Here is a 17,160-nt window from a genome sequence, read left to right as displayed (position 1 = left end):
CATTTCGCCATGCTCCCACCAGAGCTAAACAATACTTCTCCAGAGACCAGGCCCTGAGACCACAGCCTCAACTAAGCAGCTCACCAGAAGTGCTGCAAGCACAAACACAAACTTGGTAAACCAGTAAAGGCTAAACTTTCTAGACAGGTCTTCTGTAGGGCAATTGGTTTACCCAAGAACTGCGCACTGTTTACATTATCTGTGTTTACACAGCTCAGAACATGGTAGCCTAGGACATGCTAGGGTAGCAGTCCACTTGCCTCAGAACAAGCACCCCGAGAGGTTAATTACTTTTGATGGTGACACAACAGGACACACAGGGTCCTCCCACCTCAAACTCTCTAATCCCCACATAACCACTCAATTGTTACTATAAGCTGTGATCTTGAAAGTGTTCACACTACCAACATCAAATATATGGTAAATAAATATATTGGACCTAAATATCATTTATCAGTGTCCTAAAATACTAATAATCAGTATGTGCACTGACAAAACATAACAGGTGACCCCAATTAAAATTTCATCTAGATTCACATTTACATTAGTAATAATATTAATGTGCACAAAGAATACCGGGAACACACCCTGTTCCTATGTAAATAACAGACGCCAAAGTGAGAAGACGCGGGTCATGATTTAAGCAGTGAAGCCTGGTCATTCTCTTCCTTCACTACATGCTCATACCAGACCCGTATCAACAATGAATGACAGAAATGCAAAGGCTCCATCGTTGGCACAGCAGCAAGAACTCAGTCTAACTGCCAGTCCGCAGGCCACACACACAAATGTCACCACAAAATGAGGTCTGTCTCCAGCGCTATAACACGGCCTCCTCCAGTCATTACAACAATACAAATAGTGTTTCACTGTGTTACCAGCACCATACCTTTGGCTTATCAGCCATTTAAAATAACTGCACATGGGTCAATACATTTTGAGCTCATAAAATGGGTACTCTGCTATCGTGATAAATAAAAAAACTCATTCACAATTAACAGCACTGCCAAAAAAATACCAAATGTTAGCCAGTGTAAAAACAACAAGAATGTTTTTAAAAAATGAAAGAATTCAACCCTCATAATTACCATAATTTAGTTCAATACATTTATTTATTCATTCATTATCTGTAAGAGCTTATCTGGTTCAGAGTTGCGGTGGGTCCAGAGCCTACCTGGAATCATTGGGCGCAAGGCAGGAATACACCCTGGAGGGGGGAGCCAGTCTTTCACAGGGCAACACACACACTCAGACATTCACTCACACCTACGGACACTTTTGAGTCACCAATCCACCTACCAACGTGTGTTTTTAGACTGTGGGAGGAAACCGGAGCACCCGGAAGAAACCCACGCAGACACAAGGAGAACACACCAACTCCTCACAGTAGTTCAATACAATAATTTTTAAATATTTTTGTGATCCAGGACTCATCTAACATCAGTGTGTGACCTGATTAAGGCTCCTGTGGCTAAATGCAGTCAAATGACTAACATCTACCCAGAAAAGCAGTGACTGTTACAGCAGCAAAAGAGGTAAACTCCTATCATTATTTTATTTTATATCCTATTATTACTCATGATTTCACAAGAAGCAAACATCAACAGGTTCTGGACAAGCAGGGTTAGGCAGAGAACACTTTCACATAATCGTGGTATTAAAACTGATCAATAAATAAATGGAAATGAGCTATTCTTCACTAATAAATAATTACAAAACTCATACAATTCTGCACAGAGTTTCATTAATGACCAAATATCACTGAATGTAAAAATTCACTCATTCATTATTGTTCACATTTATCATATAAGAAACACATTTTATGAACACTTTCAAGTCATATGAAAATATTAGACAAACTCAATTCAGAGTCCAAAGACCATGTGCGGGAGTTAAAAAGAGGGACAGCTGATCTTTGGGTGTGTGCTGTTCACCTGTTGACTCAAAGGCTGCCAACATGTTGCCAAGAAAGAGAGGGGAACACACACACACATACATACATACACACACACAAACACACATACACACACACTTAATGAACACACTCAGTATGCATCTCTTCAATCCCCTTGTGCATTAAACACAAACAAACCTCAGTCCTTGGACACATGAAGATCTGTACTCACTAAATATAAATGAACTGCATCAAACTACATCAGGTCTGAGAGGATTTGAGGCTTGGTGGAAAAGTATTCACCATAAAAAATTAATTAATTAATTAAATAAACATTGACGTGAGGTTTTACCTCCTTTCTAATCATACATTCTTGTTGTATACAAATACTTACATGGTCAGTGGAACTGTCAGTGAGTGTAGAAACAAGGAAGAGGTCATAACGTTATGGTTGATCGGAGGTGTGTACACACACAGACACACAAAGCTTTCTTGTTTCTACACTCACTGTCCATTCTCTGAGTTCCACTGACCATACAGGAGCACTTTGTAGTTTTATAATTACAGACTATAGTCCATTTGTTGCTCTGTAAGCTTTATTTAGCCCCTTTAACCCTGTTCTTCAATGGTCAGGACCACCCACAGGACCCCCACAGAGCAGGTAAGATTTGGGTGGGAGATCATTCTCAGCGATATGTTAATGTGTGTTGTGCTGGTACCTACCCTGTGGGGTCCTGACTGTTGAAGAACAGGGTGAAAGGAGGCAAAAAATGCATAAAGGGTAACAGATGGACTCCAGTCTTTAACTGTAGAACTACAAAGTGCTCCTGTGGACAGTGGAACTGAGAGAATAAGTAAATGGACTGTGAGTATAGAAACAAGTTGGTGGTTATAATGTTATGGTTGATCTGTGTATATCCTTTAGGAAGCTATCCGTATATTACAACAAGACTGTGATCGACAGCATCAATAGTAAAAATCATATTACAGTTTCATATTTGGAATGGCATGTGCTATAAACAAGAGCCCTCTGTTATTATTTCAGAGTCTTACATAGTACCTTTACTAGGTCATGAGTATCATTGACATGCAGCAGCGTTCATTTCAGCATAGTTGGTGCTATATGACAAATGTAGCAAAGTTATGACGAGGACATGCCACGGGATCTGTCTTTCTGCTCATCTGAGCAGCAGATGCCTCCAGCAGCCTGCCTGCCATTACAAGTACCATGCCAAGAAAGCCAGCCCTCAGTCAGCTGTGCTGGAGATCGCATTTCAGCCTCCTAATGCTCCTAACAAGCACCGTCCCCCTGTACCCGAGTGTCAAAGCCTCGGCAAAGAGTCACCCTGCCAGAATCTCCTTCCTCCAGGAAACACACCAGCACCTGTGATTATCCTCCTCACCGCCATTTTCATGTTCTCCTAGAAACAGGATCTGGTGAGACGTGTCTTGCATTCTTAATGGCCCAGCCGCGGGTATCCATCTAACACACAATTACCAAGCAATAGCACAGTCAAATTGCAAACTGAATGAAATGTGTCATCTGCATTTGTGAGACAACTCTGACTCCTCAATAAGCCTGGCAAAGTGATGGAAGGTTTTTAATACATTCATTCACTAATGCAGACGCCCGAGCCTGATTGTGTTTGAACAACTTCCATCTGAAGAGGCTGAGGCATGGGTGTCAATTTCGGATGGGTTGCTTGCTCTGTTGGAACGCTTGTTCATGTAGGTAATTAAAAGGTAATGAAGACTGGAGACTTCACAGACGTCATTAACCCTTTTTGTTTAAATAAATAACAAGTCCGTCACAGCGCTATCTGAATGCGAGAGAGTGACTCACATCAGCGAGGGGCATTGTAACTTCGTCATATATCTTTCAGCATGATTTCAGGGAGAACATAGCTGTAAGACAAACACTAAACTACATACAGCAAACGGCTTAGGCTTTCAAACAGTGCCAGGCCTCTTTTGTAGACACCAGATGTAAATGGAGATAAAACTGCAGCTGAATTTAGGTGTTTGAGTCAAAGGCCTTACTCATGTGATTAAATTAAACCTTGTTTGCTATTCTCTATTCCAATCCTTCATAAGTCTGTTTATATTAAACCTAGCAAAAAATAGTTCACGTCTATGACAACAGTGTTCCCAAGACCTTTCTGCATTTTCATAATATCCAGAAAAATGTTTACACTTACATGCACAATTTAAGCACCTAATGGTGTATTTGGTCACTTTTCTAAGCGAAAATAATTACACGCTTTACAGAGAGCATGCCTCTGTCCATGTTTATGTGTAATTACTGTTTGTTTGCAGAATTTAATAAATTGGCATATTTTAATGTAATGGAAAACATACAATATACAAAGGTTTAAACACAGTTCCAATTTTCTCAGTCTGTTAAACGCAGTAAATAAACAACTTTGTGCACTAATGTTTACAGAAAAAACTACATTAAGCCTGCTGCCAATATAGAATTTTGTTTATCATATCACGTCAAAAATCAGCAACACATCCAAATTTTCATATGATTGATACACAGTACACCACTGCCCTTTTAAACTCGTGGTTAAAAACAGACAAAGCTACAAAATGCATTGATGGTAAATGGAAAAGAGCAGAGAAAACATTGTTTCCAAAAGCCTGTCTGTTTTCCTTTTGGCTTAGATACTGCAGAACGCCATCAGAAGGCTTGAACTGAAAGCAACAGCTGTGTGAATCCCTGTATGAAATGCAGCCTACTGATGATGTGCCTGTTTGCAGCCTCCTGCTGGGATGACTATACGTCATTATGCAGGAGCACGGTGCATAAGAGTGAAGAACACATAGATGCAGCACATCACGGATTTCCCCACCCCTATCTCTGACGACATGATGTCACCAAAGGGCTTTTTTCCTAATTAAATATAATCAGATGTCACTTTTTCACATAAAGGGGGGATTCCATAAGCACAAACTACCTAATATGTAAAAGAGGAGGCGGAGCTCTAGCCCACTTAAATAATTTGTCTTTCATAGGTTCTTATGTATGTAGGTCAACACAGCAGCTCTCTGCAATATGTTTTTTGTCCGCAAGCTGTCACAACTGGCCCTGATATTTGTGTAAATACTGCATTGTAATTCCTCCATTGTACCATATGGTGGGCATAAATCCACATCTCCCTCATTTATACATATAATACACAGAAATACACACACATCATTCTGCCAAAAGCATTTGTTGACAAAACTGATGTATGTGCCTGGTTCTGAGTGAACAGCCATTCCATATGCTGTATCTGAAATGGATGAGTGTTATCAAGACATTTCTTGAATGAACCCCTCAGGCCTAAATGGTAAAGGTAATCAGTACTGGTCCATCCAACAGCTCACACCCTGCCTGCAAACGGACGCATTATGCTTGTAGGCAAAGGCCTTTCTGTTCCACGTCTCTCAACATGACGAGAATGGATGAACATGGTCACAGTGCGCACAATGACAAACAAGTGGTGCCGAGAAGATCAGGTCCAATCTTTCACGATGAAACGCCTACAACCAGCACACTCAGCAGGGCGAGTTACCTTGTTTTTGATGTTACAATGGCAGCAGACGGTCCACAGGTACTTGAGGGTCCTCCACAGGAGGATGATGAAGAGACCCCCGAAAAACGTCACCATGGAGGACGCGAGGAAAGCCCACCACATGCGCTGACCATTGTTGTCACACGGTACGTCTGGTGAAAACGGGATGACCACGTCCATCTTGGATATAGAGACAGAGGAGTCCGTGTTTCTGTTGTAGTTGATATTATTACTCATTCTAGAGCCGCTGCTGCCATAGGAAACGTTGCCATCTGCCACAGCTAGCATGAAGAAGCTCTGGAGAGCGGCTGCCAGCGCCCCCAACCCGGGCCATCAGCCATATTGCTTCAACAAGCCCTTCTCCTTCAGTGCCCGCTCTCTAGACGATTCTCCTCAAGCCCAGCGATACACAGATATGGTGAAGAATTAGCCAAAATTGGTGGGAAACGAGAGAAAAGGAGCGAGGCTGCGCGCCTCCGCGAGAGACATTTAAATACGCGTGAACGACGACTTACGTTTTCATCGTGTCGTTGTTTTCTTTGTTTTTGCCCAAAAAATCTTCAAACCCGCGAGCGCACTACAGCCCCTCGCTCATCTCGCGCTCTCTCTCTCTCTTTCTCTCTCTCTCTCTCTCCGTGTGCCGTGTTTTGGTCTAAGACAATTCCCAGATCACAGTCTTCCATTCACGATCTCAAAGGAGGCACATCAGCGTTTTCTCTCATCGACGCGTCTTAATAATCACAATTAAACGCGTTAATCTTCTCGGCTGGAAGAGAGTCTCTCCAGCGCTGGTCAGAGTTGAAGCCTGCCCCAGTGACGGTGAGCGCTCCGTGACAGCTGATCTGGCGAGCGTCTCTCTCTCTCTCTCTCTCTCTCTCTCTCTCTCTCTCTCTCTATGACAGATTTACAGGTTCTGAAGGCGGAGCAAAGCCATCAGAATCAAAGATGTTCAAATCTCTCCACTCGAAAACAGTCGCTCATTTCACTAGGCTTTGGAGAGTCGTGCTGCCCAGTGTCTGTGTGTGTTTCTGCTATTTTTTTAAGGATGAAAACGCACATAGTTCTTTGGTATAGACTTTTCATTACGAATAATCCGCTATATCTCACAGCTCTGTTGGTGTCGGTGTGTTGTTTTTACCACTCCACCACACACACCCTGCAGAATTAAACCAGCTGTTTTAACCTGTTGAGCAGATTTACTAAAACCCATCATTATTGTTTTTGTATTGCAATGTTAATAATTACGTTTAATATAATCGTATATCTGTCACTAAATATTTTAATTAAGTCACATTATAAACAGAATAAATCGTAAACGACTTAATAAAAGGGCCATTTTTCGTTAATTGTATTTCCATTTAATTATAAAAAGAACACTTAAAATAAAAAAATAATAATAAAAAAAACAGCTAAACATGAATGAAGTGTGAAGATTTAGCGCCATGTAAAATCTTAATGTTTTTTATTTAGTCAGAGAGATTCTGACTTTAAACCCAAACAGCTGCTGAAACAATATCTTTCAATGTTTAATCTAAAAAGCTGAATAATGAAAGACAAGCCAAATGTGGAAATAAAACCATGATTTTACATGAGGCCGTTTCATTTGTTTAACGTCAAAATATACTGTGGCTTCGAAGTTTGTTTATTATTATTTATGAAGCATTAACGCATCTTTTATCAAAGCTCTTTATAACAATCTAACATCGGAATAATCTAATGTTGCAAAGTTTTTGTATCAGTTTTGAATGTTCTTTGCTATAATCTATAATCTACAGAGGGCAGACATGACTTGGCCAATATAAAGTGGACGCCAATATTTTGCCCCCTACTGGGCAACTAAGGGAATGCAAGCTTACAGCACAAGTATACAAGGCCTCTGAAATAAAGAAGGAAGTCATATAACCCACAACCTACTGAGGGCATTGTTATATCGAATGCCCAATACCTAATTTTAATGTCTGCTGTTTTGCAGATCTGTTTATGCCAATGGAAGTCTTTGACACTGTATTTCCAATTTTGTCTGAAGAGAAGTACTTTTTGACTACCTCACTAGTTTGTAGGGATGGCATTTACTGCAGACCATGTACTACCATGTTATTTATGGAAGGCAATAGGATCCAGGATTGATCATCTTCCTGGAAGCTTTGCCCAGCTGTCAGCTTAAAGGGCTGAGGAACCCGTTCCCATGGAAAAGAGCCGGACTGTCAACAGATGCTGCTAGTCCATAGTCATTTAGGTGGTAATCCATGGACAGCTCAAAGCGCGCAACTTTCCATACACAGTTTAACATGGGCAGACTTATTTAGCTTAAAGGTAGCCAATCAATCACTCGATATTCAGCTATAGCAGAGATATGTGCTATTTGTCAGCCTAACTAGAAAGATTGCTATCAGAGAGACTCGCCACTTCTCAAGTTCAGATGATCTGTCAGCAGCTGTCTTGAAACAGATACCCCAGCAGGAGACTAAAAGAAGTGTAAGGGGACTTGGAGGACATTTTGTGTTGGAGAATAAAGTGGAGGGCTATAGTAGCACATATAGGAGGCTTCCATGAAGCATAGCAATGTAAGAGGGAGCTGGAGGCCAGAAATTAGCAGATGAGGCAAACGAGGACATGAGCTTGGAGGAGGTGTCTTCATCCACATGGCTGAGCTCAGCTAATCAACAATGGCATAACCAAGGGCACTTGGCTATTACACATGTGCATTATAGTACATGTATATGGAAATGTTAAGCAGTAGAACAAAGCTATATGCAGACCAGTGAACTCTAGAACTTCAGAAGAGAGACTTACAGGATCTTATTTAAATTCATATAGGTTCAAACAGCAAAAACTTCAAAAACACACGCAACAAACCAGAGAGCAACAGCATTTATCTACAATCAGAGATGTTGCCTTTAAAAATGGTTACAGTTACTTGAAAATCAAAAAATTGCTTTTTGAGACATTGACTCATAAGATCAGAAAGACGTCAGTGTTGTTCATTTTGTTTCAGACACAGCCAACTCTGAGCTGGTTCCTAGATGAGATATTCTATGTGGTATATATTGCCAAGTAGGATTATTTATTGGAAGAAAATTAACATGGGGGAAGATATTTAAATGAAATCTGATTGCAAAGTGGCATATTGTTCTTACACCATAAGATTTCATCTGGAACCTGATTGAGCAAATCTATTCCTAAAACCAAATTGTATTTAATAAAAAAATCATGAAAAAATATGCAGGATGTATAATAAATCTTACAATTTGTTTGAATTATCAAGTCCAATGAAATACTAAAAGTGGCTTGCTTTGCACTGTGTGCATATTGGATAGACAGTTATAAGCTTTACATACCAAAGCTTCACATCCTACTTACGTTTTTGTCACTTCTTACATTTATCACTTATATGTCTTCATGCAATCTTTGCTAAGGCTGCTCTTGTATATGTCAGGTGTTCAGAACTCATGTAAATAGACTAGGGTGACCAGATGTCCTCTTTTACCCGGACATGTCCTCTTTTGTAAATTTAAAAAAAGGTCCGGGAGGAATTTCACAAACGTCCGGGATTTTGTTTTTCTAGAGCTTACATAGAACTTCAAGAAGCGTTTCGTTCACAAACTAGTTCCGCCCTCCTCTACGCCGTTTGGCTCGCTTGAGTGAGAATGGGGCGTGGTGAAGTAGCCTAAAATCTTCTGATTGGACGGTCTGACTGTAGAGCTACCGTTATTGGTCGATAACCTTCACTGTAAACATTTAATTGGTCAGTCTGCACGTCAGTAGTCCTTGTTTACGTCAGGCAAAGCTCATGTAGCTACCCTCATCTGGAGCAGCTATGCCGAAACGTAAATGTTAATTCTCGGATGAATTAAAAAAAAAATTCCCATTTTTTCCCATGTGTAATAAAGGTGTAAAAGACCTAAAAGCACACTTAGGTTCAGCTAAGCATACAACGGAAGCGAAGGGCGAGAGCTCATCACACAGCACTGTTGCACTACACCAATTTTTACTTCTGTATCCACTTCTATACCTCTGCTCTATTTGTTATTTCTGTATGTCTTCTCTTGTGCACTATGTACAGTACTGTTACACTAGTTTCTCTCTGGATCAGTAAAATGTTATCTTAAAATTGTTGTATTTAATAATGCAAGGATTTATTTTTCCACTCATGAAGCCACCGTGAATGCAACTTAAGGCATGTAAAGCAACATGCTTCTATTGTTTTTATGTTTGCTGTTACAGCTAAATATACAGCAGGCTATTTTGTTTCACTTTTTTACTGGTACAGTTAAACTGTAAAATATCAAGATCTGGTATTTTTCCGTTCCGATTTTTTTGTTAAAATAGTTGTTTTGGCACCAGTACGTGTGTGTGCAGAGAAAACATGTTTACATTGCTGTGACCCGCCTGTTTAGCTCTTGGAGGTCATGTCTTGAATCTTGACTGTTGTGGGGATTCGAGGTTCGACCTCTAGCGGATAGGAAGGTGTACTGCAATAACACAGACAAAACACCTTTTAATAGAGGTCAGGAAGCAGTCTATGAAAATTTACTCTGAGATCATTTTAGACATGGCGAGAAAAGTACCATCTTTCACAGCAATATGTGCAATTGTATGATTGTATGTGTACTACATGATTATAGGAAGAAAGAGGTTTTTCCTCTAGGTGTGTGGGGAGTCTTGGTGCTGAAAATAGCTAGTAAAGTTGGTCTGAACTCTTGCCCTCTAAGCAAAAACTTTACTGTTTACAAAATACTGGTACTACTACTTCCTGCGACAGGATGGGAAGGTTGCTCCAAGTTAAAGGAACGCCACATAATATAACCTTAAAATTACAACTTCAAAATCATTATGATGCTTATGACCTAGAGAGAATAGTCTTTGTCATTGCTATCCTGGGCTCAGCACAGAAAAAAATGGTTTTAATTAAATTCAGTAGTGCTGTAAATATATATATATATATATATATATATTTTTTTTTTTTGGGGGGGGGGGGGGAACACACTTACCTAGTGTTCCTTTAATGTCTTAAAAATTACATCTTGTGCAGAAAAATAAAAGACTGCATGTTTACTTGTATCATTGTGATTTTATTTATTTGCAATGAAATAAAAAATAATTCACTTTTCATTTTCTATTTCTTTTAATTAACAAGGAAATCTACGCAGATTAAATATCCCTTTTACAAACTCTGCGTGTAAAGAAAAGCAGACAAAGTTAATAACAGTCAAAATAATAAACTCCCGGTATAATATTAGTTAATGGTCCTGTTCAAATTGTCAGTTCCACTTTAAAATGGCAGGTTAAGACGGCGTCTTCAAAATTTGCCTCCCACTTTAGGCTAGTCATGACTTTTTGACCAATATATTAATTTATTCTGTGTTTGAGGACTGTAGGATGTCTAAATCAGCTCACTCGAAATTCCAGTTCCACAATAAACTGGGACCCGGGTTCTTAAACACAGTTATTTTTCAATTCCACCTCAAATGGTCGAATATCTAACGTAACCACTAATATTTAAGCTGAAAGAAAAGTCTGAATTAGGAAACGCCCGCTTCGTGGTAGTCCCTGCAATATACCTCAATTTCTTAACTTCTAAATCTACAAACTCCTGCTGTGCCATTAAAGGTGGAGATGGTATTTCAAAAAAGAAACCAATTAGCTTCGCTGCTCAGTGTGTTCTAAATATCCATTTGAAAAGGTTGCTGCGCGTGCACACCGAAAAGTCATAAACTCGCTCATCGTCGCCCGTGCAGCAGATGTGTCGCTGATGGGCGTGTCCAGCGCTACACACGAGCAGGCAGCTTCATCACGTCACTGAATTCGCCCATTTCGCATCGCTCACAGTCACCCAGTGTTACTGACTCTCACTGAAAACGAATGAATTGCGGTCGGTGTCACTTTCGGTGTGCACGCACAGCCTACACACACAACCTCACCAATAACACATCTTACACCACCTTAAATTCTACCTTAAATTGTGCAGCAATGCTTTTCTGGAGCCTATACAGTTTATTTGGCAGATCTGGAAAATTTGCCTCACTATAATACCAAGAGAAATAAAATACCTGCGGGTCAAACGAGAGCGCTGTTCCGAAACCCTTATTTACATATATTTAATGTGATTGGTTTATACTCATTCCTGAGCTGCTACGTCATGCTCATGTTTATAAACTTTATTAATGTAATATTCTAGAAAATAAAATTTGAATGTTGTAGTCTTTAAATTCGCTTAGTGTTTTTTTTAACATTTAATTAAATGTATACAAATTGAATCATAGCTTTCTCATGAGGGCATGCATAATGGTAGTTGCATAAGGTAACCTGTAATTTTTTTTATTTATTTTTTTAAGAAAAAAACAAAAAAAAAAAACAAAAAAAAAAAACCACTTCACATGAGCAGACAGGTGAACGTTGAGATGACATGGAATAACCCATATGTATTTTAAAAGATTAAACTGTTATTCTGATTGATTATTAGTGGCAGTAAAGGGGTGAGGGGACACACACTTTACTAGCAAAAAGTGTCAATGTTTTTATTTTTATATAATATATATATATATATTTATTTATTTCACTGGAGTGACTCCCTGTTATAGCTGTTCAGTCTTCTCACCACCACTAATGTGGATCAAAATAAATAAACCTCTTCTACTGTTGCATGGTAAAAATTCCACACACATTATGTCTTTAGCTGCAGTGTAGCTCAGCTCCATGAGACAGGTATTTTAGTTAAAAAAAATATCCTGGAAAAGATACCGTAGATAGAATAGAATATTAAGATTCACCCATCTCGGACCCTATCTTGACAGGTCTTCCTAATAAGGAAGGTCTTCCCCTGCAGTAGAGTGGGAGTTAAAAGTATGTTTAAAGCCTTAGTTCCAGTAACTCATCTTCCTTGTTGTCCTCATGGTAAGAGTCAGTCCATCACCTTAAAAAGACCAGCTACCAACAGGACAGCTCCTGTTCATTTACAGCACTTGTCAATCTAACACACATGTATTGGTTTTCTTACAGGGTGCATCAAATCTTGCTAGCTGAAAGAGAGGGAGTCTCTCTTTACGTATAATGAATATCTTTCAATCACCATTTTGACTCATAGGTTAATGTAGTGTGATACAGAAAAATGACATTTATTCTCATGTTAATGTCTTTAACATCTCATACAAATCAATATTTTTTTTAATATTCAAAATCCCAATCATAACAGTACCTGTTATCTAGTCACTTGTCCTAAAAGAAAAAAAACCCACATGTTGAGTCCCTCTTATTTAAAAATTTGTTACTTACATACTTAGTTAGACATGAAAGTAATTCAAAACAAAATGCCTAATTTAAACCCAATAGTCAACATATGGACTGCTTTTCTTCTGATAAAACTGTGCAATATGAAATCCCTTTTTAAACAAGTATGTAAATGTAGTGATTCATTTTTTTACTAATTTAAAAAATAGAGACATGTAATGAAATGCATGGAACGAGTGATACACTTAAATGCATATTAAAGTAATAAGTATAGTACCTATTTTCAACCTCTACTGAAAACCTAACATCTATTGTTTAGGGTCCATAACATTGCAAGTGCAAAATAGAAATACAAGAAATGGACACACTGAATTTTGGCACAACAATAAGAGGTGGGACTACTGGTCTGAATGAAGGACATGACGGTGCCTGCTGAATAATAAAAAAAATTAAATATATATGAACAATGACAAACATTTAAAACAGTTTTAGCGCAAGATCCAATTATATTTACCCTGCATCTTTTCCTTCCATGGTGTTTTGCAGTGGGTACATATAAAAGTCACTGACCCCAAAAAAAAAAAAAAAAAAAAAAAAAAAAAAAGACAAAGATGAGAAAAATAAAAATGAACATGCTTATACCTGCTAAGACCTGACTGGACACCTGCTGCACTGTCCTAGGCTGACAGCCTAGTCAAAATACATTTAATATATTTAAATGCATGTATCTATGTATATCTGTTTGCATACATAAAGGTTTAGTGTGTAACTGTATTTGAGTACTTTATGCATGTGTTTATTTTCATTTAATGTTCTTTATTATATAAATATTCTCCTCTATGAGAATGTTAACACAGTGGTCTGTCTAGCCCTGGAGTGCAATCTGAGGAGTTTCAAACATCAGCCTTTCACCTCAACATGCCATTGTCATACGCTCAGTAGATCTCCAAAGGCACTTCCATTTGGCCCGTAAAAACCGCTTAGTTGCTGTTTATCACAACCCAAAGCACTATGATTCAAAACAACAGTCATTATTACATTTAAACAAAAATGGTTAACACAAGTTACTCTTTACCCACAATAAATTCAGTCCATGTAGTGATGTGTAAAACAGAGATACACATGCCATTTTGGTACGAGTGGGTTGGGATAAAGGCTAGTTTTAGGATGGGTGTAGGGTAGGAGGGGGTCACATGGTATGACTTCATTAAGATACGGGGAGAGTACACATTCAAGCAGACATTAAATAAATCACTGACTGGTTCGTCTGTAAACAATGTTAAAAAACAAAACAAAACTTAAAATGTAGCATCACTAATCATTAGATGTCTGTCAGGAAGACCAAAGGAAAAACAATGAAAACTTCAGTGCTATAATCCTGCATCTGCTCACACATGGACACGAGGTCACACTCAAACACACACATACAAACACTCACACAAAAATGAGACTTTTTTTTTTTTTAAACAAAGAAAATAAATCTTGAAAGAATAAAAGAGGATCACTATATATCTGTGATGCTCAATGTAGAGTACCTTTTGTGTGTAGTGCGAGTATAAAGCATAGTGTTTGTAAGCTCAGGTGTGAGAGGCAGTAAAAAGAGCGCAAGGGCTCATCCACCTAGGGAGAACCCAACGGAGTCCACAGGACTTTACTCTGCTCCTGATCCACTATAGTCACGATTTGAGTGCAAATGTAGGGCAACGTGCCTCCTTGGACAATACCTGCAAGAAAAAAATAAACATGAGCGTATGAAGATTTCAATCGTTTAAATCAAGCAGGTGAAATATCATGACAAATATATGTTATTCTAACAAACAAGACTCAACCGTTTCCACAGCATGAATCTCCTTCCAAATATTTTTACATCGTGTTGCTAATTTCATCATGAGTCAGTAAAAAATATAAGCTAAGGAGATGGAATTAAATCCAAACCTGTGAAGAATTTGCTATATTCCTGCTCTATCTTCTGTGCAAGCTCAAACTGCTCCTTGGAATGTTTTTGAGAGACTTTATCCCGCAGATATACCGGATCTTTCAGCTCTCTACACAGGGCACAGAGAAAGAGGAGCTGCTGTAAGAACACCTCTAAAATCTCTAGACATCTAAACTTGCATCAGTGTTATGAGCATTTAAAACAAAAAGACTCAATCTTTTCAAGAGAGAACATATGAGTTGAGATAGAACACTTCGGACAAATTATATTACATAAAAAAAAAAAACTTGCAAAATGGACCAAAATTCCAGCTGGTAGACATTACATAAGTGTGTGTGTGTGTTTACGCATGCAAGGTTTCTAAGAACAGTAAAATTACAAAATATATAGTCTGCAGCACGGCTACACATTAGCTGTGTGATACAGTCACAAATACCTCAATTATAAAATGCTGCCTTCTAAGGCTCTGACTTGTGAGACAGCAAGGAATCAAGGTTGCTGCCTTCTGTTTAAGACACAGTCAACATATCTTTCTACAGCCTTTAAGGGCTGCTCTCATTTGGTGTTATAGTTAGTGCTATTTAGCAGGTCATGGATGACAGGCATTATTCCCAAATTCAGTACAAAGATGAGAGAAGGAACCTCCAGAGGATTTTGTAATTTGCAGTGCTCTACTGGGATAATCTTTCACCATCAGTTATCTATGTCAATTCTTGTTGCCAGAAAATTTAAAAGGCAAACTTAGGGGTAGGGACTTGGCTTAACATTTTTTGAAAAACTTTTGAATTTCTTGAGTCCCATCTGTATTATGTACAGGCATGATATGCACATAAATGTTCACCGTTATGTTGTCCTTGAAATAAAATAGGCCCCGGATCACCACAAATCATTCTGCAATGCACAACCTTTGAGAGTGGCTGCCGCCTACTCACAGGCTTTGGTTTAGAAGGCAGCGTATAACTGTTTTACATAAAGAGAGCTGAGCTAATACAGCCATCCGCTTAACTGCAGTAGTCCCTACCGCACTGCCAAAGAAATCACAGCGCTCCCTCTATCACTGTACTACGGATTCTTTCCACTTTGCAAATGACTCCTTGCCCCTATGGGAGAGTACAAAGCCTGGTTGCAATTAAAATAAATAAAAAATTAAAAAATAACACACACACAGGGGTTTTTTAGCAACACCTGGGGAGGTGATTTGTGAAGTTTTTAGATTCTTATACATGCTTAACAAGGACAACAGGGTTCCCCTAGTCTCACATACAGATGAGTAATCATTCATCTTTGCTTGTTCTCAAAATGTAAAGATCCTGTTAAAAGGAGCATGTAAGGGGAAGGATGTGGCCACTTACTTTATTTGCTTTGCATTTTTGTACCGAATGAAAATGACGATAGGGTAAATATGAACGCTGTGAAGCCGTTCGATGGCGTGAGGTGCAATGTCAAGCAAACAGTGACAGTCCTATGAGAGAGAACGACAACACAGAGCAACTTCAAGTCATGTTACATGAACAATGCATGGCCGCAAACAGAGAAACAGAGGATGTTAGTGGAAAAAAAAAAAAACTGGTGCACTTGGAGACTTCATTAAAAGCTAAATAACACTCCCCTGGCTATATTTTCTAACGCTGTCACAAGTTTAAATCAGCTGATATTACTAAAACATATCTAAAGCATTTCTTCTTCCTTTGATGCAAATTGTCAGTCCTGGTGAGTCCGTGCATTCCACATTTTTTAAATGTAATTCTATCAATTAGCATTTTTGTTGTTCTAGAAACTTCTGATAACATAATTGTCTTGTTGGGGGGCTCCTCAGGACTTGGACTATAAAGCAGCAGTCTATCCATATTGCTGCCTCACCTGCCTTAACTTACTTCTGAACTATACAATTAAACATTGACATCACATAAGCTGCAGAGACAAAAACAATAACCTGCAATTTTCTACCAAGCCTGTGTTCATGTAATATTTACAAGACACAAAATACTTCAATATTTTGCATGATTACTAATTATTTAAACAATCTATACCATATGTAACTACATATAATTAAATACATATGATCACTGATTCATCAGGAGAATGCTTGAGAATTGACATGCAATAAGATAAAACCAAATAAGCAGAGCAAACTGGACAGACCTTTTCTGTGATCTCCTTGATAGAGGCAACAGTTGTGACATCAAAGTGGCCACTCCTCCGTTTGTAGTCAATGAAGAGGCAGTCCTTCACCCCTCGCTCTATGGCTTGCTGAGAGGCCTTCATAACCTCTGCATCATCACACAAAACGAGATCCATATTTAAATATAAAATTTGAATATTACATTTAATATTAATGCTTCTGTTGTGAGCACAGAGTAGGCACTCACCAAGTACACATCTGCTGAATTTCCCCGGAGACTCTTTAACCAGCATGTCTTTAATAGGGTCCACAAGTGGGCCCAGGATTAGCACAGGTCTGGGAGATGTGCAGTCTACTCTCTGTACCCTCTGGTAGGCTAGGCTCACACAGTCTAACCAAACAAGACACAATTAAAATTAAT

The 17,160-nt window shown here is 38.8% G+C and overlaps 2 protein-coding genes across 8 annotated transcripts in view; both read right to left on the bottom strand.

The window, feature by feature from the left end:
• kcnma1a (potassium large conductance calcium-activated channel, subfamily M, alpha member 1a) overlaps positions 1-6,253 on the bottom strand; it is a 199,379-nt gene extending 193,126 nt beyond the window's left edge. For all 6 annotated transcript variants that reach the window (XM_066679541.1, XM_066679542.1, XM_066679537.1 and 3 more), the window contains exon 1: positions 5,455-6,253. In XM_066679541.1, the coding sequence (XP_066535638.1) occupies positions 5,455-5,742 (288 nt within the window). In that variant the 5' untranslated portion in view covers positions 5,743-6,253. The remainder of the gene's footprint in view (positions 1-5,454) is intronic.
• A 4,307-nt stretch (positions 6,254-10,560) lies between these two features.
• The window catches only part of dlg5a (discs, large homolog 5a (Drosophila)), a 53,241-nt gene continuing 46,641 nt past the window's right edge, over positions 10,561-17,160 (bottom strand). For both annotated transcript variants that reach the window (XM_066678688.1, XM_066678689.1), the window contains exons 30-34: positions 16,987-17,130; positions 16,760-16,887; positions 15,970-16,079; positions 14,617-14,726; positions 10,561-14,405 (exon numbers count right to left, since the gene is read on the bottom strand). In XM_066678688.1, the coding sequence (XP_066534785.1) occupies positions 14,302-14,405; positions 14,617-14,726; positions 15,970-16,079; positions 16,760-16,887; positions 16,987-17,130 (596 nt within the window). In that variant the 3' untranslated portion in view covers positions 10,561-14,301. The remainder of the gene's footprint in view (positions 14,406-14,616; positions 14,727-15,969; positions 16,080-16,759; positions 16,888-16,986; positions 17,131-17,160) is intronic.

The sequence above is a fragment of the Hoplias malabaricus genome, chromosome 8 (genome assembly GCF_029633855.1).
Source record: "Hoplias malabaricus isolate fHopMal1 chromosome 8, fHopMal1.hap1, whole genome shotgun sequence".
Taxonomy (NCBI): Eukaryota; Metazoa; Chordata; class Actinopteri; order Characiformes; family Erythrinidae; genus Hoplias; species Hoplias malabaricus.
This window is presented reverse-complemented; position numbering and strand designations above follow the sequence as displayed.